The 24,107-nt window shown below is 47.9% G+C and overlaps 2 protein-coding genes across 5 annotated transcripts in view; both read right to left on the reverse strand.

Annotated features, from left to right (window-relative positions):
• The window catches only part of UBR4 (ubiquitin protein ligase E3 component n-recognin 4), an 85,028-nt gene extending 74,712 nt beyond the window's left edge, over nucleotides 1–10,316 (reverse strand). For all 4 annotated transcript variants that reach the window (XM_051637493.1, XM_051637492.1, XM_051637491.1 and 1 more), the window contains exons 1-11: nucleotides 10,140–10,316; nucleotides 5,392–5,489; nucleotides 4,645–4,748; nucleotides 3,523–3,652; nucleotides 3,278–3,417; nucleotides 2,859–2,961; nucleotides 2,190–2,331; nucleotides 1,934–2,058; nucleotides 838–962; nucleotides 562–621; nucleotides 240–430 (exon numbers count right to left, since the gene is read on the reverse strand). In XM_051637493.1, the coding sequence (XP_051493453.1) occupies nucleotides 240–430; nucleotides 562–621; nucleotides 838–962; nucleotides 1,934–2,058; nucleotides 2,190–2,331; nucleotides 2,859–2,961; nucleotides 3,278–3,417; nucleotides 3,523–3,652; nucleotides 4,645–4,748; nucleotides 5,392–5,489; nucleotides 10,140–10,276 (1,355 nt within the window). In that variant the 5' untranslated portion in view covers nucleotides 10,277–10,316. The remainder of the gene's footprint in view (nucleotides 1–239; nucleotides 431–561; nucleotides 622–837; nucleotides 963–1,933; nucleotides 2,059–2,189; nucleotides 2,332–2,858; nucleotides 2,962–3,277; nucleotides 3,418–3,522; nucleotides 3,653–4,644; nucleotides 4,749–5,391; nucleotides 5,490–10,139) is intronic.
• A 184-nt stretch (nucleotides 10,317–10,500) lies between these two features.
• EMC1 (ER membrane protein complex subunit 1) lies at nucleotides 10,501–24,067 on the reverse strand. Its single transcript, XM_051637508.1, has 23 exons — nucleotides 23,962–24,067; nucleotides 23,674–23,798; nucleotides 23,134–23,199; nucleotides 22,911–23,004; nucleotides 22,348–22,476; nucleotides 22,068–22,194; nucleotides 21,292–21,441; nucleotides 20,266–20,433; nucleotides 19,861–19,932; nucleotides 19,358–19,408; nucleotides 19,004–19,126; nucleotides 18,698–18,794; nucleotides 18,177–18,293; nucleotides 16,595–16,794; nucleotides 16,229–16,378; nucleotides 15,480–15,641; nucleotides 15,124–15,243; nucleotides 14,756–14,893; nucleotides 14,139–14,312; nucleotides 13,494–13,704; nucleotides 12,643–12,727; nucleotides 12,032–12,161; nucleotides 10,501–11,437 (listed from the first exon to the last, which is right to left on the reverse strand). The coding sequence occupies exons 1-23, from the start codon at nucleotides 24,048–24,050 to the stop codon at nucleotides 11,258–11,260; spliced, it is 2,958 nt and encodes a 985-aa protein (XP_051493468.1). The 5' UTR covers nucleotides 24,051–24,067; the 3' UTR covers nucleotides 10,501–11,257.
• Nucleotides 24,068–24,107: the final 40 nt, after the last annotated feature.

Consider the following 24,107-nt stretch of genomic DNA (forward strand, 5'->3'; position numbering starts at 1 on the left):
CGTGGAGCAACCTGGTCTGGTGGGAGGTGTCCCTGCCCATGCAGGGGGTTGGGACTAGGTGATCATTAAGGTTCCTATCAACCCAAACCCTTCTATGGTTTCCTGTGATTCTTTCAAGAATCAACACTTGAACTACAAATGGAGATAAAAATCTCAAGAGACCAACAAGCAAGTTCTCACTGGGCATGGTTAGATACATGGACAATGTACCATTCACGTTCAGTGAGGTATTTACATACCCTTTCCCAGGTCCCAGTTTGGGAGACCCAACACCCTCCTTAGTACGAGCAATAATGTCTCTGACACGAAGAGCAGCCAATGGATCCTTCTCCTTCCCCTTATCAGCCAAGGCCGTGGGGCTGAGGTTCAAGATGAGGAAGAGGCTGTTTAGCAGACACCAAGCCCCAAGCAGCTGGAAGTTCTGATAATGCTATCATCCCAGAAGTCAAAAAGAGGAAAAAAAAAAAAAAGGACACCAAAAAGACAAACTAGTGTCAATCCAAATGCAAAAATATACAAGCACAAAACAGGGAAAAAAGCTCCCTGAGATGTAAATCTTACCTCACCCCCTGCACGGCGTGAATTGCTGATGGCTTGTCCAATCATTTCATAAATTTCAAGCTGTAAATAGATCAAAAAAACATGGTAATGTTTAAATGCTGCACTGGGCAGTAACAAACCACCACACACAGTTTAAAGCCCCCCCATACAATTGTATTTTGCCCCATTCCTTCCCTTATCAACAAGTCTAATCCCCAGAAATAACAGCCACATCAATCAAAATTCTTCACTTGCCAAGAATGAACACAACAACAAACACTCTTCTCATCTACTTACACATTTCTGTACAATAGTAGCAGCATCATTTTCATAGTCTTCCTCTTTGGAACTTGTTGACCCAGTTCGTACCTGTTGAGTGCTACCCACATGCAGGATGGCCATGCAGGTTGCCACACTCACACCTGATGGAAAACAAGTGGAGGGAACACTCCTGTTAAGAGTCAGTCTTGGGACTTCATGTTCCCACCTGGCACATTAAAAGAAGTGGTATCAAACATGCCCATAGTCTTGATGGAGCTGGGAATGCTCAGAGCTGACAAATTAAAAAGTCTTTCTGAAGTAGCCCCAAAAGAGTCAATTTTTTTCCTATGAGAAACAGGTGAGAACAATCAGAGAACTAAATGTTTTGCCATCTAACTCAACACCAATTTTAAGGCAATCTTCATACTTGTCTGCCACATCTCTTGAAAATCTTACCCACACCAATTAAACACCAGGATTCTGGTGTACTTACCACTCCTGGGAAACCAGGTTGATTTGGGAGTCTAAACAATTAAGCTGAGGCCATAAGAATTGCAAAAATGTATTATGCTTTGAACAAAAATTTATAAAAAAGAGCTGAAATTACAGGCTATTAATAAGATGTTGAGTCACCCAGTCTTTCAGATACTAACAGGAACATTTGCAGAATATAGCAGTATTTCCAAGTCACTATAACAATTTTCATATTAACACAGTTGCTAGACTAAGCAGAATGGCTGCTTTCAAATCATGGAATGATTTGGGTTAGAAGGGACCTTAATGAGAATCTACTCCCAACCCCCTGCATGGGCAGGGACACCTCCCACCAGACCAGGTTGCTCCAAGCCCCATCCAACCTGCCCTTCAACACTGCCAGGGATGGGGCAGCCACAGCTTCCCTGGGCAACCTGGGCCAGGGTTTCACCATCCTCACACTAAGGAATTTCTTCCTCATGTCCAACCTAAATCTCCCCTCTTCCAGTTTTAATCCATTCCCCCTTGTCCTCTAGCTCCTCTTCCTCCTGAGACATAAAGGTTACTTGTGGGTTGAGCTTCAAATATGCAGGTAACCAAGCAGAGCTAAAGTGAGAGCAACCTAAAGCTCCCAAGAAAATATACGAAATCCATTCACCTGCATAGAGACAGCTGAGAGCAAGAACAGTCACATCTTGGAGACGTGTGGGTGTCAGGGGCTCCAGTACAGGCAGAGACAGAGTATCCAGTGCCATGGTCACATCTATTACCAGCGAATGAAACCTACAGACACAAGTTAAGGTTCAGCAGAGCAACGTGCACTGAAGACAGCTCCCAGGAGCAGCACAATGACTCATAACTGCCCAGCCAGAGTTACGTTCTCTCACACATCAGAAGGGACTCCAGGCTCTTACCCATTGCGAACAGCAGTGGCATCTGCCACCGTGGCTGGCATAATAAAGAAGGAGTTGGCTGAGACTGCATCCTGGAAGCGGTTGATGTAGCGCAGGAAGTACGGGAGGTTGAGGCACACCCGCAGCAGCTTTTCAGAGCCACCTACCAGAACATCAAAAGCAGGGTTATTTTTACTGTTCCATCAGAGAGCTTCTAAGCAGGACAGAGCTAATGGGCAGGAATAATTGACTTAATTGTTCTTTGCAGTGAGAAAATGTCACCGTGGGTGAAGTAAGAGGATAAAGACTAGTTGGCAAGACATAAACCAGGTGGGAAGGTGTTCAGCCAGTACTCCTAAGGGGTGTCACAAAGCTCTGTGTGCATGTTATGTTTAACACAACCCTGCTGAGTAATCCATCCCATAGGCTATTTTATATCATTCACCTTTTTTTCCCCAAAAAATAAGCCTCCTGCAAGCAAAGACATTGAGTTGATCTCCTCTTCAATGAAGAAAACTATAACACAGTCACAACCTCCCTTGGTAACACCAGCACTGCAAGAAAATGAGTCCTAAAGAAAAAACTTTTAAGGTCAGAAAGTTTCTTCCCCACTCAGAGTTGTGAAGTGTAACACTACAGAGTCATTCACTCTAGCATTTTTCGCCTCAATGCTAAAAAGCTGATTCTCACCAAGTTCTTGCAGACTGGCTACATTCTGAGCAATGAATATGCTTTTTGTCTTTGCTGCAGAGGTTTGATCTGTGGAAGCTTGATCCTCATTCTCTCCTTCCACCTAAAAGTAAGCACATCTTAAATATACCATGGAGACACTAAAAACCTCCAGTACTGCAGGACATCTCTACGAAAGAGCAAGGTACATGAGCAGCAAGAGCACTCAAAATAAAAAAGAGGCAACAAAACTACGATTGCCAACACAAAGCAAACAGTATTTTCTTGTTGGTATTAATGGATTTAACATTCAAGTAGGATTTAAATACTTAAAAAAGGTTTCCTTTCACACGTGTATTAAAAACCTACCACCCTCTGTCCTTGCCTGCACCAATGCCATTTATGGTAAAATTCAGCCTCCTCCTGTTCTGTTTGTTTACCTGTGCCTCTGCCATGATAGATGGTGATGAGGAGACCCTAGGGTTGAAGACTGATGTCAGCTGATTGAGGAAGTTCATCTGCACTTCCTTCTGTCTTAGCTCTGGGCTCACTGGGGAGGCCAGCTCCTTCTGGTCCTCTACTGCAGGGGAAAGAGCAAAACATCATTTCATATACCCAAAAATACAGTATTTTCTGTGCCTAATTCAAGTGCTGCAGTGATATAACCATTAATTAAACAACCTACCATCGGAGAGGGTTTTGACAGTCTGAGGCAGCTTGGCTGATTTCATCATTGCTGTGAAGGTAATAATTTCAGTCCGATCCAGGCGGCTGCAGCCCGTGCACAGCCCCTTGATCAGCAGGATGAGGTGTTTCTGCAAGGAGAAAGACAGCAAGTAAGTTTAACTTCTCCTGATTCCAACTATTCCTTGATATTGTTTATTCTAAGCATAGAATCATAGAATGGTTTGGGTTGGAAGGGACCTTAAAGATCATCTAGTCCCAACCCCCTGCATGGGCAGGGACACCTCCCACCAGACCAGGTTGCTCCAAGCCCCATCCAACCTGCCCTTCAACACTGCCAGGGATGGGGCAGCCACAGCTTCCCTGGGCAACCTGGGCCAGGCTCTCACCACCCTCACAGCAAAGAATTTCCTCCTCATGTCCAGCCTGAATCTCCCCTCTTCCAGTTTTAATCCATTCCTTCTTATCCCACCACTCCCTGCCCTTGTCCCAAGTCCCTCCCCAGCTTTCCTGGAGCCCCTTCAGGCACTGGAAGGTGCTCTAAGGTCTCCCTGGAGACTTCTCTTCTCCAGGCTGAACACCCCAACTCCCCCAGCCTGTCTCCAGAGCAGAGCTGCTCCAAACCTCCCATCATCTCTGTGGCCTCCTGTGGACTTTTCCCAGGAGCTCCATGTCCTTCTTACACTGGGGGCTCCAGAACTGGATACAGTTCTCTATGTGGGGTCTCTCAGGAGCTGAGTGCAGGGGAAGAAACACCTCCCTTGACACGCTGCATTAAGTAGCTGCATTTAAAATCTCAACAAAGGGGCAACAGAACAGTTTTGATCCAGGCTGTTACAGAAAACCAAACCAGATTATATGAAACTGCAACAGATTTAACGAGATCTGCTCAAGCAAGGCTTCAGACCACCTTTATTTGGCCTTTTTCATCTTGCTCACAAGCTGAAATTCTGAGAAAAGAATGCAGAAGGAAGATCCAGCAGGTATCAATCAATCTCTATGAAATATTTTAAGAGCTTGAGTGATTTTGTTTTATGCAACATTAGAGCAACTATTTCAGAATTAGAGGTCACAGACCATTTTGCTACTCCAGCTCACCCACCCAGTGAAAATCCTGTCTTACCTGTGACACAGCACAGGCTTCATCAGGGTTCTCCAGGCGCAGCAGTGAGAACTCAATCAGAACTTTACAAGCAGCTGCCACTGATTGCAACTGGTTTCTTGGTACTGTAAAAAGCAGATGCTTGCATCACTCAGCTTGTAATTAATTCAGTGTAGGATTTTCTTAATGCTCTCAATAAAACAGAGTGCTGGGCAATTTCTGATGTCTAGCAGGGAGATGCAATATAATTTCAGTCTCATTAAAATGTAATCCAAGAAATGTCAGTGAAGCAAGGATAATATCAACACAATATCTTTTACCTGGACAGGGTAATTCAGATAGATACAACAGCTTTCCCAGCAACATTATTTCATATTGACAGAAGCACTAAAGAACATGCAACAATTGGACCAAAACCACTTTTTGGCTGCAATTCCCATACTCTGTCAGGCAAAATAATATCAAATACTTGGGAGTCACAACACGTTGATCATTAATTCCAACTTAGCAACACAACTGCTCAAGAATAATCTAGACATCCAGAAAATTTATTTAAACATTTTAGTTGAGCAAAAATTATTTTCCCAAATGAAGTCAGACCAATGAATAAGCAACTGAAGTGTTAATGTCACCTTCTGTGCTCTGCTTCAGTGTTTGATTCAGAAAGAGGGCTCAGGCAAATATCAAAAGGCAGCAGTTCTAATTTACTTTTACTATGTTCTAGTCATAACACAAGAGTGAGAGAAGCCCAGGAGAGGGAACACTTACTCAGACCACACACAGTAGTGATGTAATGCGTAGAAAGTGCAACGAAGGAAGAGTAAAAAGGCTCATATTGTTTGTCATGGTGCAGGATTTCAGATTCACTGCAACAGAAGAGGAGATAGATCAGTTGTAAACAGCACAACAGCACCACCACAACACTCAGAATGTGTTACAGGAGATTTAAGGCAAAATCATTACAATCACATGCTCTTTCCAAATTCAAGCTCTGCCAACAGAATCCTCTCCCTTTTGTCCCATCTCCCATGTCCTCAGGACTGAGTCCTCCAGCAGCAGACAGGCCATGGCATCAGCACTGCTACCCACATAGGGCATTTCAGGAAATAATTCCACTGCTGCAAATGTTTCTTCTTTATAACATCAACAGGTCAATCTCTTTAACAATTCCTCTCCCAGTTGGAGGCTCATGTATGTTTAAGTTATTCTAAACTGAGCTGCCCACAAAGTTTGGACTGTTTGTTCTGCTAATGCCAGGCAGGATTTGCCAGGACTGGAGCACAGGCATTCCCTCTGTTAAGGCACTGGAATTTATGCAATTCTGTAAACCAGAAAGATCAAAACAGGCAATTGCACAGTAACAACTAATACATAACAGCAGTGTCTGCAGCAAGCCAGGGAGTAAAGAGTTTTGGCAGATAATGCAGAGAGGAGAAAAATGTAACCAGTTTCCCGGGCAGAGCTTTGCCAGTTCAGAGCCCTGCACCATCTTGCCCCACACACAGATCAAGACCAAGCTCAGTGAGGAGAAATTCCATGTCAACTCCAACCAAAGGTAAGAATTGTAAAGGAAAAATGTGCATCACCACAATGAGAGTCAAGGCTCTGGGGTTTCTCAGTGAGGTTCCCTGGCTACGGAGAACATCTACTTAGGCACAGAAATGCAGCTGCAGTGAAGTGTCACCTCACAGCCCACTGGTACAGAAACCTGAAGGCAGCCACCTTGGAAAGTGAAACAAGCTCTGCCTCCATAGCTAGTTCTGCCCTTCACTTTTCATGCAACAAAACTAAGGGCTGTGGCTGCTGCCTATGAAATGCTGAAACACCTTTCCTTCAGGTTTTCATCCTGAGATGTGAATGAGGCAGTTGGAAGCACGGCTGACACTGTTCAGCTTCACTTTACCTCTCCACCTCTGGCAACAGCATTTATTCCTGGAAGGCAGGTGGGGAATAGCAGGCTATCCCCAGCTAAAGCCGTGATTTCTCAAGTTGGCAATGACTAGAGCTGCTGCAATAGACAAAATGAACCCAGGGATCCCCTCACCCTTCCACCCAGAGCAGGAGGAGGGAGAGGACACAGCATGTCCTGCTGAGTTAAGCAGCATCCAATTTATACCCAGTCACCTTCCCCTTTTCTATCCTAAATCACAGTTTCCAGTCACACTGGGGGGTGTGGCTGAAAGAGAACAAACTCTAGAATATATTGTTTCTCCAGAAAAATTAACAAAGAGAAACATTCATCAGCTTTGTAGCTTTGCTTCCCTAGCTCTGAGTCTTCTTTTTATTTAGTCTTCCCAAAAAGTTGACAAAGAAAACTTCTTCTTAGGTTGAACATTAGGAAGAAATTCCTTAGTGTGAGGGTGGGGAGACCCTGGCCCAGGTTGCCCAGGGAAGCTGTGGCTGCCCCATCCCTGGCAGTGTTGAAGGGCAGGTTGGATGCGGCTTGGAGCAGCCTGGGCTGGTGGGAGATGTCCCTGCCCATGCAGGGGGTTGGATCTAGATGATCTTGAAGGTCCCTTCCAACCCAAACGATTCTACCAATATTCTATTATTATTATTGGTGGTGGTGGTGTTATTGCTGTTGTTGTTGTTATTATTATTAGCAGCTGTTACTGAGAGGCTTTACTTGAAGATATTCAGAGTTTCAACATCTCCCTCACCATCTCCTACTAGGAGAGCACTGATGGGTAATGAGCCCAGAGAGTGAAAATGCAAAAAAAATTGTGCTCTTTTTATATTCACACACTAATTTTGTCCACCTACCTCTTTATACCTAACTATTCAGCAGCAGCAGGCGCATGCAATGTATTTTAAGAGAACAAATCAGAATAATTTGAGAATAGGGTACAGTAGAAATTGGCAGCCCCTCAATTATCATTCTGTTGTAGGGGTCAAGCTGTGCAAGACAATACCCACAAGATGTAAAAAGAGAAAGGTGCAGAAAACAGAAAAAGAGAAGGAATTTCATCTGGATTAGGCAATAAGAGGCTTGAGTTTTAAGAAAATAAGTCATGGAGGACTTGTTAGGGTGGTGAAAAGTGGAAGGCAAGTGTCAGCTAATCATCAAGCCCTTCCAAATAAACATAAATAAAAGGTAACATCATCTGTGATGTGCTAGAGTGTTATTTTGCATAGACTGAGATTTCATGGTAACTTTGTGATCCTGTATTGTGATTTATTGCTTTAACATAATTTGCATCTCAGAGAAAACGATTACTCATGCTAAGTGAGAACCCTCTGTGTCAATATCAAATGTAACAAACACCACCCCTTTTCACAGTTCTGATTCTAATTCTTAAACAGGCCCAAAATAGCCCCTTTATGTAAGGCAGCAGTAGAAAAGCAGCCTCTTCCTTGGCAAGGCACAGCAGCAGGTACAGGACTTCTTCCCCTTCCTGAAAACCCGGCCCTGAAAACCAGCCCCCTTTGGCTGACACAGTTTGCAGCCCACGTTCCACTTCAGTTCTAACTTTCCCAGTCAGCGTTTCCATAATTTTGACCAAATAAAAGGCCAAGGTCTAACAATCTTTGGACATCCCTGCTAACAGGGGAATTTGAGGCACTTGATGATGTTTAAACTTAAAAATTAAATGTAAGAGTTGTCAGGGAAAGGAGTTTATTAATTTATTTTGAAAAGACAAATGTTAGTGATTTTGCTATTGTTGTCCCATGTTTATTTAAGGGGAAATCCAGTCCCTTTGTGGATGGGATCAACCAACAGTCTCCCTACAAGAGCTACACAATCATCTTCTAAAAATAAGCTGAACAGATAAAATGTTTTAGATTAGAAATCTAAAGATGGGTTATTTGCTCAGAAGAGGAGTGCATGGCCGCAAGCATGAACAAGCCATACTTCTTCCTCCACGAATTATGGGATGGTTTGGGTTAGAGGGAACTTAAAGACCATCTAGATCCAACCCCCCTGCATGGGCAGGGACACCTCCCACCAGCCCAGGTTGCTCCAAGCCCCATCCAACCTGCCCTTCAACACTGCCAGGGATGGGGCAGCCACAGCTTCCCTGGGCAGCCTGGGCCAGGGTCTCACCACCCTCACACTAAGGAATTTCTTCCTTAATGTCCAATCTAAACCTTCCCCTCTTCCAGTTTTAATCCATTCCCCCTCATCCCATCCCTCCCTGCCCTTGTCCCAAGTCCCTCCCCAGCTTTCCTGGAGCCCCTTCAGGCACTGGAAGGTGCTCTAAGCTCTCCCTGGAGCCTTCTCTTCTCCAGGCTGAACACCCCAACTCTCCCAGCCCGTCATAAGTTGCCACGTGTTATATTGAGGGACGAAATAAAAGATCATGCTCTGCAAGACTCCATAGGCCTTGCTCTCCCATTAAATCCTGCTGGCTCTGAAACACTGTCAGCAACAGACACACAACTCCCATCTCAGGGCAGCAGCGCTCAAAGGCAACCAACTGCTGCTTCAAGTGGAAAATGGACCCATCACCCTCACTAAACAGACCACTCCCCAAAAGTGTGTCTACTTAAGTCACTCTGTGATCTTCTTCTGTCCCAAATACTCCAATAATGAACTTCAGACAGAGCTGAAATCATCCCTAAAAGAAATCTTAACCCAAGAACTGCTCACATCACATAAATATTGAGTATGTGCAGGTTTCCAGGTTCCAGTACTACCTGTAAATAGGCCCAGAACACTAATATGAAGCATCACCTCTTTGTATGCTCAACCATTCTATATTAAGCAAAATACCACAAGGCTTTATTTCATTATCTTTCTTAATGCATAGTGTTTATTTTTTGGTTCCTCACAACTTACTGTGGTCAGGGTTTTAACTCCGTAACTAAGAATAATGATGTGGCATACACACCTAGTGTTTTAGACCATAAAATAAGCTATAAATTAAATTAAATAGCTCCAGTGAGTACTCTCAGGCTCAGAGTCTAATATTTCTGGTTAGGAAAAGGCAGATTTGATTTGCTTCAGTTTCAGTTCTCCTTAAAACACCAGCAGTATTTCACTGGCAGACACCAAAGAGGCAGTCAGTGCCACAGAGTGAACCCCCCCCAGGAGTCTGTCACCAAAAGGAGACAGGCCAGGTGACACAACAGTTTTCACTGCACAGCCTGCAAAAGCCTGATGCGCTGGAACAGCGGCAAAAACACAAGAACCATCCCGAAGCCTCCGGGCGGGAAAGCTGTCAAAGGTGGTTTTGCTGTGGCCGGAGAGCAGCCATCGCCAGCAGCCGGGCGTGCACCCTCATCCCCGCTCATTAGGTCCCAAGGGCACCACCCCAAGAGCCTCCCAGTCCCCAGGACACCGGGAAGAAGCCGGGCGTGAGTAACTCCCTGGACGCTGCTCGGGGCTGCCTTTTTTTTTTTTCCCCGCAGGATCTTGGGCCACCGCTCCTACCACCGGCCCAGCCCTGAGCAGGGACGCTCCTCAGCTGCTCCCCGCAGCCGGTGACCCCCAGAGCGAACGGGGAGCTCCCCAACCCGCTCTGAGGGGAGGGAAGGCCCCGGCCGCCCCCCACCGCGGGCAGGTGAGCCCTCACCTCTCGATAACCGAGGCGAGCAGCTGCGGGAGTTCCTTCATCTCGAAGGCCGAGTAGGAGGCGGAGAGGAGCGGTCTGACGGCCACTTCCCAGCCCGGCTCCGCCGCGGCCCCCGCGCCGCCGCCGCCCGCCGCCATCTTGCCGCTCCGTGAGGCGAGGGGGGCGGGGGGGGGGCCGGAAGTGCCCGCGCGCCCGCGCGCCCGCCGATTGGAGGAGACACGGCGCGGGCCGGGCGCGTGCGCAGTCGATGAGTCAGCAACTTTCCCGGCAGCGCATGCGCAGTGGGGGGGGGGGGGGGGGGGGGGGGGGGGGCGCGATGGGAAAAGGGCTCGGAACAGGCCCAAAAACGCCAGAAGCCCCGTCCTGCTCCCCAGCACCCGGTGTTTATTTTGGTTTCTGCCATCTGCACACGGGGGAGGCGGGCGACGGGACGTGGCCTCCCGAGGGGGGGCAGACTTTAAACCCACCTCCAGAGCGACCAGCCCTGCCCCGGGGAGGCTCTTCGCCCCCTGCACCTCAGCTCCCGCTCCTCTCCACCAAATACAGGAATTTTTTCTTTCAATGTGAAGGAACTAACATTCTAATCATAATAAATAAAGAACATGGAGAGAGAGTTTACCTTTCAACTTCCTGCAGCCTCATTAAGGGACCTGAAGAGCCTGTTCCCCACCAACAATCATCCCATTTCTCATCTTTTTGCTCACAAAACCCGACGCTGCCTCCTCAGGCCTCACCACAGCAGCCAATGACCCTCCAGCCTCCCCTCACACCAAGATTTTAGTCATGGCTGGTGCTGAGGAGAGGGCAAGGACAGAGAGGACACGTCCTTGGGACTAGGACATGATTTTAGGGCTTTAACAGAGTTTGGGAGAGTTCTTTTTTAGTCATAACAGTCTGATGTCTCTGTTCCATCTCTTGTTGCTGGGAGACACGTAGGCAGCATATTGTTTTGTTGTACTAGCAGCTTTTTCTCCCAGATATCTTCCAGGAAGAATGTCATAGAGGTGTTTGCAGCTGTCAAGTCAGGCAAGCTGGAACTTCTAAGCGAACCCAGCAGCAAGGTGGGGAGGCAGAGCTTCAGACATTCCAGATCTCAGGTACCTTCTCCAGCCTCGGCTTTACCGCCAGGCCCGGTTCAGCAGCTTCACCTGAGCCAGTCTCTTGGTGATCATGGTAGCAAAAACCAGCCCAAAGAGCACACTGCTTATCAGCACATAGTCATAGTCATCCTTCAGGACATCAAACTGCTTGGATGGGTAGACTCGGGTCTGGTAGATGTCCAGGCCATACGCAACAACCTAAAGGAGGAGACCAGGAGCTGGTAATGCACCTTGCAGCAGGAAACCAGATGTATCAAAAAAACAAATGTCACAGGTCTAGAGTTCTGAGTAACAGAGGAAATGTTTTAATGGTGAGAAGTCAGATAATCATCATCCTGGAGTACTCTGGGTTGGAAGGGACCTTAAAGATCATTTAGATCCAAGCCCCTGCATGGGCAGGGACACCTCCCACCAGCCCAGGCTGCTCCAAGCCCCATCCAACCTGCCCTTCAACACTGCCAGGGATGGGGCAGCCACAGCTTCCCTGGGCAACCTGGGCCAGGGTCTCACCACCCTCACAGGGAAGAATTCCCTCCTCATGTCCAACCTCGATCTCCCCTCTTCCAGTTTTTACCCATTCTCCCTCATCCCATCCCTCCCTGCCCTTGTCCCAAGTCCCTCCCCAGCTTTCCTGGAGCCCCTTCAGGCACTGGAAGGTGCTCTAAGGTCTCCCTGGACCCTCCTCTTCTCCAGGCTGAACAGGTCACAGACCTTCCTGCCACAGGCAAGGGTGCCACCCTGCTCTGCCCACAATCTCCAGAGGTCTCCACTGAACCCTCACCCTGCACTCACCAAACAAGTGGACTCCAGACCTGAGGGGGCTGTGTAGATCCCTCTCATGCGGGATATGGTTTGATTGTAGTTGATAAACCTCTCAGCATGGATCTGGACATCAGGGGAGTATGGGATCAGGTTCTCCTCCCTGAAAGGCATTCAAGGAGAAATCAAAACCCAATCAACCAGCACACAAAGGACATAATCTGCCTTCTGTACCCTGATGATCACAAGCTGACCTGAAACAGCAAATTTAGCAGCTTTTCCCAGTGCAGCTTCATTTTTACTGCAGGATGAAAATCAGACAAGGCAGCTGGGTCAGACTACACCACAGCAGCCTCCTTTTAGGCTTGTGAAGTTTGAAAAAGAAGAGGAATTCTAAAAACCTCAGTTTCTCTGACCTCTGCTTCTTAAGGCTACAGGAACAGGTGGATTTTGCTTCTGACCTCCTGCATAACAGAGAAATCTGCTCCATTGTCACAGACTGGAAACAAAGCAACCTCACAGAATTCCATGCAAGAATTGCCTTCCATCTGGCTAGGACAAGTTCTACTTCAGGCTGCTGTGTTATATATAAAAACCATCCCTCCCTTGAGCTGCCCAGGGACAGGTTCTTGTCCTTCCCTCACCTGCTTTGCTCCGTAGGGATCTCTGGGCGACGAGGATCCAGCAGAGCTTTTGGAAGGGACAGGATGGCCCCAGAGGGAAGCCCAACTGCTCAGGAAAAGAAATGCATCTTAAAAATGGCCCCTCTACTCCACTTTCCTCAGACCCCACCTAGAGAACTGTGTCCAGTTCTGGAGCCTCCAGCACAGGAAGGACATAGAGCTCCTGGGGAGAGTCCAGAGGAGGCCACAGAGATGATCCAAGGGCTGGAGCAGCTCTGCTCTGGGGACAGACTGGGAGAGTTGGGGTGTTCAGCCTGGAGAAGAGAAGGCTCCAGGGAGACCTTAGAGCACCTTCCAGTGCCTGAAGGGGCTCCAGAAAAGCTGGGGAGGGACTTGGGACAAGGGCAGGGAGGGATGGGATGAGGGAGAATGGGTAAAAACTGGAAGAGGGGAGATTTAGGTTGGACATGACGAGGAAATTCTTTGCTGTGAGGGTGGTGAGACCCTGGCCCAGGTTTCCAAGAGAAGCTGTGGCTGCCCCATCCCTGGCAGTGTTGAAGGGCAGGTTGGATGGGGCTTGGAGCAGCCTGGGCTGGTGGGAGGTGTCCCTGCCCATGCAGGGGGGTTGGGACTAGATTATCTTTAAGGTCCCTCCAACCCAAACCAGTCTATGATCCTATGATTTCTGACAGCACTTCCTAACAACTAACATGAACACTCTCTTGGTGGTTATCCCTGTAGGTGCCAGGAGCTCAGGGCAGGCCGTGGGCAAGATTTTTTTGGCAGCAAACTGCATTTTGTTTGATTTTCAGTGCAAAACCTGCCTTGTGCAGGCAGCAGGGACACCCTGAGATGGAGCAGAGGGCACTTACCGAGCAGGTGGCGGCTGGTGATGCCTCGCTCAGTGATGGTGGCCTCCATGGCACTGATAGCAGAGGGGAAGATGTAGGATTGTTGGAGGACCTGAGGTAAGATGGGGCGGTCCAGGGAGCTGAAGGCTGTGGCATTGTACTGCTCTGTGCCCTCATACAGCTCCAGAACAGTGAACTCGTTCCTCCGGGCCTTTGTGTTCCAGTACTGGTACTGAAATGAAAGATTTTTAGGAACAGGGAGTTGATCATACAGAGGTAACAGGAAATCACAGAGAATGGTCAAAAAGTCTTCTCCATCCAGGTTCGACAAGTGCCCCACCTCCCAAATGTAAAGAACAAGGTAAGAAGGCTGAGGAAGGACTTTTTAAAGGGTAGTGAAGAGGACAAGGGGGAATGGGTAAAAATTGGAAGAGGGGAGATTTAGGTTGGACATGAGGAGGAAATTCTTCCCTGTGAGGGTGGTGAGACCCTGGCCCAGGTTGCCCAGGGAAGCTGTGGCTGCCCCATCCCTGGGGGTGTTGAAGGGCAGGTTGGATGGGGCTTGGAGCAGCCTGGGCTGGTGGGAGGTGTCCCTGCCCATGCAGGGGGTTGAATCTAGATGGTCTTTAAGGTCCTTCCCAACCCAAATCCTTCCATGATTCTTACCACCACCCAGTTCTCTGAATGGACAATGTGGACAGGTCCCTTTGCTTTCTTCTGCACTGAGGAGTGGATGATCCTGCCAGTGACTCCATCAATCAGGTAAATCCCGATGAACGTGCGCTCGTGGTGTGTGTCTGTGCTCTCTGTCACCACAGCAAGAAGGTTGGGATTCAAGGACTAGAGAAAAAAGAAAACAAACCCAACTGAGACCCCCACTTTGGTGGCACAGGCACCTCATTTGGGACTAATCACGTCACCAACAAAGTATCTTATTAGCAGAAAGCAGCTCAATAAATTAAGCAGTTCTTTCCCCACCATCAGATGTCTGACTGACTTAAAATTTCTGCATGAAAACATTTCATCAGAAGGAATTTCCACCACAACCAGTATCTTGCCCTGAGGGTTAATGGATAGTGATGTTTAGAAGTGGCACCAGAGGGTGATTCATCTCAACATCGTATCTAGAAATATCACCTTCCACAGGAGGGTTATGAACACTGATCTCTAGAAAAAGTGGCACCACAGGGTAATTCATCTCAACAGAGTGCCCAGAAATGGTGCTGAGATCTTCCCATGAGATGAAGCATCAACAAAAAGCCAATCAAAAGCTCTGCCAGCACCTTGTAGAGGACACTGCGGTCGCCCATCACGCGGCCCTGGGAGTGCACATGCTCATTGGACCTCTTCCCTTTCACAGTCACTATCCTCTGGACTTCAGTGGGGATGATCACCTCCCAGCTCTCCTCTGTTGCCAGGTCCTGCAGGAAAAATAAAAAAAAGCAATATGTAGGTTTTATTTTGTCCTCAAAAGACACCACCTCTACATCCCTGGGAGCTTCCTCTGCTTTGGAATGTTAGAAATTTCCTTTCGAGGCTGAGCTGGTTTTTATTCTGAGCAAAACTCTGTAAATCAAATGAAAAGATCAACCATTATCCAGAAAACATTTAGGAAAATGGTTTCACTTCAACCGTAATGAGGCTTTCATACCTTTTTTAGCCTGAATCCAGAGAGTTTTCCCTGCTCAGCATCAACTAGATAAAAAAAGATGGAATGGGCTATTTCTTCTAGTTGGCGAAGAACGTTTTTAGTTGCTGGGAAAGCTGTAACCTGGAAAATAATTGAACTGCAGGTTAAAAACCAACTGACAGCAAAAAATAAACCCCAAACCACCCAAAAAGATTATTTCAAACACGTTTACCAGGATGAGGTCTGTCTGACCAGAGTAACTTCATAGTTTTAGGTGAAATGGGGCTCAATGGCACTATTTTTTAATCTTTGTCCAAAAGGGAGGGGATTAATTAAGCAGAAGATGAAGAAAACTGCCTCCAGGCAAAGGGATTTACCTTGTACTCGTCATCAATCAGCAGTAGGACTTTGGCATAGTCCTGATCCATAATAGGCAGGAGCAAAGTCTGAAGAATCGGACGCTTCAAAACAGGAGGAGCCACTTGGCTTCTCTTCCCAAAGATGGGGTTGAAGACATAGAGAAAGCTCATTTTGGTTTCCTGAGAAACAAACAAGATGCAGAGGTTTTTCTAAGGCAGACAAAAGAGCTCTTTTCCTACCTGTTACCTGCTGCTGTTGGACTATTCATACGCTGGACTCAGCTAATACTCTTTTTGGACATGCTTATATACTCTTATCATGCATTTCTCTACCAAAACCATCCAGTGACTTAACAAGGTCTTCATGGCTTTAATTAAATCTTCTCTGCCACCAGCTCAGGCAGTCTCCACACAAAAGAACATCTCCTCTTCTCTCATGTATGGAGCAAAACCATCCTGCAGCCAGCTAGAGGAGACCACACATCCTTGTCACCTCATTAACAAGAGACCACACATGATTTATCTCACACAACCAAAGAAAATGGATGAAATTATTTGTTCCAATAAAAGGTTTCAAAATAAGCATCCCTCATCTTTTTTTTTAGGATTGTGTGTCTCCTTCCCTCCAGCTCTCACTCTCCTCCCATCCCCACATCAGTGATAACCAGAAAATACCCAAAAAGACATTTTCTTCTGCCCTTTCAAAGGGCAGATTTCCAAGATTTCCATACTAAGCATGTTCAGTGGGATAGAGGACAGGGACTCACCTTGTCCTTAACAAGCAAGGTGCACTGGGGAGGGTGTGGGAAATGGGCTGTTGTTCTTTGGACCATCAGCTTAAAGGAGGAGCCTGGTTTCACATTCCTGAGATACTGTTTCCACAGGATGGTGCCAGAACTGCTTTCAATACCAAAAAGCTGAGCAGAGAGACACAGAAAAGCCAAAGTTTAGAACAACACATCACATCTTTCTTTGGGATGTGACAAAGGTAGAAGGGCATCAACCCCTCTCCAAAGCTACCATGATATTCTGCCCAAAGCCTGGCTAAAAATAAGGTCAAGAACTCAGAAAGAACTCAGAGCTGAGACTCTTTGCTACCATCTAGAACCAAATTCCTATCCTGGCTTCCTCACCTTTCCCGAAGCAGTGACCATCACCATCATTTTCTGGAGGTTGAACTCATCTCTGGCCAAATTATCAATGTTAATCTCATTTTTAATTTGGCTCCGGGGTTTCCTGGCATCATAGAACATCTTCCAGAGATGGGCAGTCCAGGCCTGCAGCAGGATAAGCTGGGAGGACAGTCGTTTCAGGAACATCCCCAGCAAACCATCTGCAAAGGGAGCAGCAGTGAGGATCAGGGAAAAATGTCCCACTCCAGAATTGAAATGATGGCCTCAGCCAGCAGAAGAAATGCTGCCATGCATGATCATGCCTTGCCTCCCACTCCACAACAGCAGAGTTACAGTTATTGTTTCTCTGACAGACTGGCATTTTCTAGCCTTTCCCCACTGGGCACTTGTACAGCTCATCCCAAAATCTGCTCTCATCAGCTGGAAGCAAATCTTCCTGCAGAGTCCATCCTCTCCTCCTTTCTATTCCTCCTTTCTCACTGGTGCACTCACAGCAAGTGCCTACTTAAAGTTTACCCACCCATATGGTCTGTATCATACCATGGAATGGTCTGGGTTGGAAGAGACCTTCAAGATCATCTAGATGCAACCCCCTGCATGGGCAGGGACACCTCCCACCAGCCCAGGTTGCTCCAAGCCCCATCCAACCTGCCCTTCAGCACTGCCAGGGATGGGGCAGCCACAGCTTCCCTGGGCAACCTGGGCCAGGGTCTCACCACCCTCACAGCAAAGAATTTCCTCCTCATGTCCAACCTAAATCTCCCCTCTTCCAGTCTTAATCCCTTCCCCCTCATCCCATCCCTCCCTGCCCTTGTCCCAAGTCCCTCCCCAGCTTTCCTGGAGACCTTCAGGCACTGGAAGGTGCTCTAAGGTCTCCCTGGACCCTCCTCTTCTCCAGGCTGAACACCCCCACTCCACTCCACTCATCACAGAGCTACAGAATCCCTTGAAGTAAAAAAACCCACTTAATTCTGCCCAATCAGGGTTTATATTTAGCTTCTTGAAACAAGCAAAACACCAAACTTCAACTATATTTCAGCCCTTGGAAAAGTAAGCAGAGAGGAGCTCAGGTTCCACGGGGCAGCACGAGTCAGAAGGGTGAGCAAAGGGGACATGCAGGGGGGTTACCTTGAATGGCTGAGTCCAGGACAGCAAGAAAGCACAAAAAAAAAAGGCAAAAAAGAAAAAGCTATTGCAAATGAATCTTCCAGAAGGGGTGAAAAGGAAATGTTTAGGGGAGATGGACAACATTCCTCCTACTGCTGCTGGGTTTTTAATGAAACAATATTTTAATATAACACTCCTATCATCTGGATTTGGCTTCAAAATTTTATGCAGAAGTGGGTTTATTCTGCTCATTTTCACAGGGTTACGAAATTGTTCTGGTTGGAAAAGACCTTTAAGATCATTAAGTCCAACCATTAACTTAATTACCAAGTCCATTGATAAACCATGTCCCACATCTCCACAGCTTTTAAACTATAGAAATCTAACTCTCAGCTTAGAGGAAAAAGAAAACAATAAATACATTTGTTCAGGAGGAAAAAACAATTCATAAATGTAATTCCATCTATGGCTTTACCTGCTTTCTTTCCAAATTCTCCCTCCAGTTCAGCCTGTGCACCTGTCAATGGTAGATCCACCATCTCCAAGCTTACCACTTCTGCCAGGGATTCCTCTCTACTCCACACAACTTTTCCTGGAAAGAAATAGAAGTGGAAAATTGATGGCACTGAGATGGATTTTCAGCCCTTTCCTCCACATTAACATTTTGGCCAAGAGGATCTTTCCTAAAGAAACTTTGAGGAAGATGCACAACAAGAGTTAAGGCTCAATTCCTACAAAAAGAGTTTTGAAACCTGCAGAAAACCCAGGAAACCCAAAGGCTCTGCCTGCACAAAGAACACTGCAGAGCAGTTTTATCTGATGGAATGTTTGGTGAGGCTGGAGGAGTCTCCAGTCTCTTTCAGGAGACAGTTAAATTGAATTTTGCCAGTTTCCAATGAAAGGAATGATAAAATATAATAATTTGGGACTTGCAATTTTCTTCTTGCCCTACAGTGACAAGGAGTGCACTGTTAAAAATGGAAGGTTAGCTGACACCTGGCTGCTGGAGGAACATCAACATGTGGTCTTCTGTCTGCACCAAGGCTCGATAGCCCACAGAGTCATCCTTCTTCAGGAAAACTTGGATGTATAGCTGGAAAAAAAGAGCAAAGAAAACTGTGAGGAGAGAACAGGACTCTCAGGTGAAACAAAGAGCAAGCAGAGTGATTGCTCACAATAACCTGTGTCTGCAAGATGCTTTGCACCTTGTCTGAAGGGCTCCACCAACCCTGCCAAACCAGGACAGGGAGGATGCTGCAAGTCTGATGAACCACAGGGCTGAAATCATCTCTCCCTGCTCACCTGCTGTGGTTTAGCACCACTCTGCTCCAGGGTGAAGGTAATGGTAGTATCCAACAATCTCTGTCCGGTTTCAACAAGGTAGAGATTAATATTGTAGGTTTGATTGGAGCAGGTCACGGATTCCTGTAACAAGATGCAGAAAAAAAAATCCAAGTTAAACACACATGGCACCTCAAATTCTGTAGGATTTCCTGCCCAGCATGAAATATCCTTCAGGATGTTTTTAGATGATATATATGGAGGTGCCACAAAAGATCAGTCTCCAGAAAGAGGACACCTTTTTGATTCTGTCCCCCACATGCAAAGGAATGTGAGGACCTTCTGCTGCTCTTGGAGAACAAACACACTTCATACCTGCTTCCGAGCAGTCTCCAGGGCATTGCCAGCATCAGAGCTCCCAGGTTTCTGAAATGAGGATGAGAAGAGACAACATGGCTTCAGACCTCAACAAATGTATGAAAAAATCAGGGGTTTGAATGCCTGACAAGTCTCAGCTTGACTCTGAGAACAATCAGGAAGGTCTGTTCTATCCTAATCTATCCCTGATAAAAGACCTTGCTCAGTTCTGTACCCTTAAGATCTGAAATCCTCCCCAGACCAGTAAAGCTGATTCCCAGGCTCCATCAAGGCTGACACACAGGACAGGAGGCTTCACCAGGCCACAGCCAGCTTTAGCTGGATGCCATCCAGACCTGTGTGCATCACCATTGCCTCCACCTGTCTGAGAAGCCAGTTAAATATTCCCAAAGTCATTAACAAACCTTGGGACTGTGAAGGAAAACCCTCATGGAAGCCACCCCAGTGTAGATCCAAACCAGAGCCCTGCTGGTTACACAGCACAGGAAAACTGTCCTCACCAGTTCACTCCTGCAGGTCAGAACAGCAGCCACAGTTTTCTCCCCAGTTGTTGCAAAACTCACCAGAGCTGCCTGAGAAGGGAAAAAATAAATATAGCAGGAAACTATCAACAAACAAGAAAAGCCCCAAACCCCACCAAAAGCTACCTGTGCAGAAAATTAAGGCAGGCTGGGATGAAGAACTGATAAATCTTTCATAACCAAATTTTAAATGTCATTGTTTCATGAAATTAAAAAAGAAATAATAAGGCTGTAGCTCATTCTGAAAGAAGAAAAAGTTGACGTGCCACAGGCTGTTGAACCATTATGTCCAGTGTTCCTGAGGTTTTTAAAGATTGTTTGCTTTTCAGAAGAATGTTAAGGTGTAGTTGGGGCCTCCTGCTTGAGCACTTTGCCCTTGGTTACCTGCTGGAAGTCCCGGAGATGGCTGAGCAGCCCGTGCTTGTACTGCAGCAGGGAGAAGTGGCTTGGAGAAAGTTGCAGGAAGAACTGAGCCCGGGAAGCATCGACTGCACTGGGCTGAGTGGCCAATATCCTGGGCTGGAAGTCATCAGTAAACTCCAGGTCAAGTGACTGTGGGAGGGAGACAAGCATGTGTGGTCAGAACAGGCTCTTGTGAGAGGCAGCTGCAGCACAGTTCTGGAGCCTCCAACATAAGGACATGGAGCTCCTGGAGAGAGTCCAGAGGAGGTCAGGGAGATGATCCAAGGGCTGGAGCAGCTCTGCTCTGGAGAGAGGCTGGGAGAGTTGGGGTGTTCAGCCTGGAGAAGAGAAGGCTCCAGGGAGACCTTAGAGCACCTTACAGGGCCTGAAGGGGCTCCAGGAAAGCTGGGGAGGGTCTTGGGACAAGGGCAGGGAAGGAGAGGACAAGGGGGAACAGATTAAAAAGGGGAGGAGGGGAGATTTAGTTTGGACATCAGGAAGAAATTCTTTGCTGTGAGGGTGGTGAGACTCTGGCCCAGGTTGCCCAGGGAAGCTGTGGCTGCCCCATCCCTGGCAGTGTTGAAGGGCAGGTTGGATGGGGCTTGGAGCAACCTGGTCTGGTGGGAGGTTTCCCTGCCCATGCAGGGGGTTGCATCTAGATGATCTTTAAGGTCCTTCCCAACCCAAACCATTCCATGATTCTGTAACTTTCCTTCACTGAAACTACAACATTTTGCAGCAACAGAAGCAGTGTGAAGAGGTTCCCCATATCAGGGTAAGCACACAGAAGCAAGGAAAACTAGGCTCCCATTGGAGCAAACACTGGAGACATCAATCCAGAAGGAATGACCAGACAGACACAATCCATAGTTTTCTCTCTTCTCCCTCAATTTATGGACCACACTCCTCTCCACACCCCCTCCATCACTCTGCAGATGGAACCCCCTACCCTGGCACCAAACCAGCTGGATGAGCAATCACATTCAAAGCTCTTCCAACACTTCTCACCTGCAGTGGGATCTGCTTCATCTCCTGCTCCATTTCCAAGGAGCAGACATAGAGGGACTGTGTGTCCATGTCCAGGCAGACCAGCACTGCCTCCCCCACCACACTGCACGTGCGACTCAAGTTCTTCAGCCACAGGGCTGCAACTCTGAGCTGCCCAGAGAGACAAGAAATGAGGAGATGGAAGTTGCCAACAGCACAAAACATTCGAACAACCAACTTGGACACAACCAAGAACTTCAGTCAGAATTGTTTTTACTCTTGACACAGGCCCAGGTTGCCCAGGGAAGCTCAGGACAGGCTGGGAGAGTTGGGGTGTTCAGCCTGGAGAAGAGAAGGCTCCAGGGAGACCTTAGAGCACCTTCCAGTGCCTGAAGGGGCTCCAGGAAAGCTGGGAAGGGACTTCAGACAAGGGCAGGGAGGGATGGGATGAGGGGGAATGGATTAAAACTGGAAGAGGGGAGATTTAAGTTGGACATGAGGAGGAAATTCTTTGCTGTGAGGGTGGTGAGACCCTGGCCCAGGTTGCCCAGGGAAGCTGTGGCTGCCCCATCCCTGGCAGTGTTGAAGGGCAGGTTGGATGGGGCTTGGAGCAGCCTGGGCTGGTGGGAGGTGTCCCTGCCCGTGCTGCGGGGTGGATCTAGATGATCTTCAAGGTCTCTCCCAACCCAAACCATCCTATGATTCTATTAATTACTCTGCACACCACAGCCCATCCAGTGGGAATCACATTTTGTTAACATCAGATTCAACAGTTTGGATCCATAATCAAGTCCCACCTGCTTTGTAATTTCTCCATCTTCTATATTGAATGTTAAAATATTGAAGTGGCTCTGGGGAACAATTCCAAGCACGTGGATCACTCCAGTTCCATGGGAATACAACAGCTGATACTGGGCACTCTCACTGCAAGAGAAGCAGCAACCATGAAGCAGCATCTTCTCACATGACTGTTTTCAGATGTTTTCAAAGGAATAAGGCAAGGGCAGCATCCTTTCCTCCCCAAGGCCTCAGGATCCCTGTCAGGAGTTTCTGCTTCTACTTTAAATATATCCTGACCTTTCTGGTAAGTGTTCCACCCATTTCTGGTGCCCATTGGAAAGGTAGTGAAGAGAAATGGCTGCCTTCTTCAGCACTGCCACATACTTCACTGCATCCTGCAGCCCCACCAACCCAGCCATCTGGAAACTAAGGAAATAAATTAGGAAGTTATTTTTTAAGAGGAAAAAAATAAATTAAAATAACACTTTGAAAACCTTCTTCAAACAGTCTCCAACTGCAACTGACCTCCCACTTTACCCACCCTTGCTGATCTCTACAGGGAGCATCAGGATCCAAACACCCCAAACCAGGTGTGTGCTTAACATGTTGTGTATTTAAAGAGAAAATTCATCAGTGAAAACAATTTGTGTCTCTTTCTCTTACTGGTTTGCTAAGAAACAGAAGCATTCACTGCAAGATTCAGGCATTCCTAAGGAATTCAGCCAGATGTTACTTCAAAAACTTCACATCTAACTCATCTTACCCTCTAATGCCAACCCAGACATGGCCAATAACCCCTTTTCCTCCTCCCTAGACCAGGATTACAACAGGGAAGACAGAGTGCAAACACCAGAGCCCACCTGCCAGTGTCCAGGGAGGTCTCCCAGTTCAACCCTCCAACGTTGGTCTCCCAGGAACGCAGGATCCGTCCAGCATTGGACACAGTGATGGCATCTGCCCAGGAACAAGGAGGAAATGAACAGAGAACTTGTACCCACCACAGATCAACGAGTTCTGACCAGTTCAATTTGTGACCCAAGGACAAGCCCCAGCCCCCCTGAAACCCCCAGAGGAGCTGCTCACCCTGCCCATGGATCAGCATCGCATCGATCGCTCCCTCGGGGGTTCCTTTGTCCACGTGGCGCCAAACTGGGGGAAACAACCAGCAAGGAGGGCTTCACTGGGAGGGGCTGAGACCCTGGGACAGGCTGCCCAGAGAGGCTGTGGCTGCCCCATCCCTGGCAGTGTTGAAGGGCAGGTTGGATGGGGCTTGGAGCAACCTGGGCTGGTGGGAGGTGTCCCTGCCCATGCAAGGGGTTGGACCTGGATGGTCTTTAAGATCCTTTCCAACTCAACCCAGTCTGGGATTCTATGAAGCAGTTAAGTGAGAAAGAAATTTATCCCCCCAAAGGCTTTAAACCGAGGCTCTTTGTGGTAAGAAGCTCATGCAGGGGATGCTCTGCCTGCCCAAAGCAGCAGCGGTTGAACTGCTGGCTGAGTCCTCTCAGTGTCACAAATCACCACCACCAGCACTAAAACATCAGGACGAAAACAAAACGCACCTCGACACTCTAACCCAACACAGCAGGCACAGCCCCCGCCACAGCGCCCCGCCTCACTCACGGATTTCACCGCTCCGGGAGTTCAGGGCGGCCACCACGTTCTTCTCGGTGGCCACGATGAGCTTCTTGGAACCTTGCGAGGCCTCCAAGGAGGCGAACTTGAGCTTCCCCACGTACTGCTGCCTCCTGGGGGAGGAGACGGGGTGGGGGTGAGAGGGGACACGGGGGCTCCTCACTGAGGGGGCGAGAGAGGAAGGCCCGATGCGCGGCTGTAGAAGGCAGCAGGATGGGCAGGGAGAGGCCCCCGACGCGTCGTACCCTCTCCCCGTCTTCCCCCCCCAGCACGCACCAGTCGAACTTGCCCACTTGGTCCTCATAGACCGCGGCCGCCAGCGGCAGCAGCAGCGGCAGCAGCGGCAGCGCCCGCAGCCCCGCCATGGCCGCCCGGCGCCCTGGGGGCCTTGGAGCCGCAGGGCTGTCCAAGCCTCCGCCTGA

The sequence above is a fragment of the Apus apus genome, chromosome 20, assembly GCF_020740795.1.
Source record: "Apus apus isolate bApuApu2 chromosome 20, bApuApu2.pri.cur, whole genome shotgun sequence".
In the NCBI taxonomy this organism is placed as follows: domain Eukaryota; kingdom Metazoa; phylum Chordata; class Aves; order Apodiformes; family Apodidae; genus Apus; species Apus apus.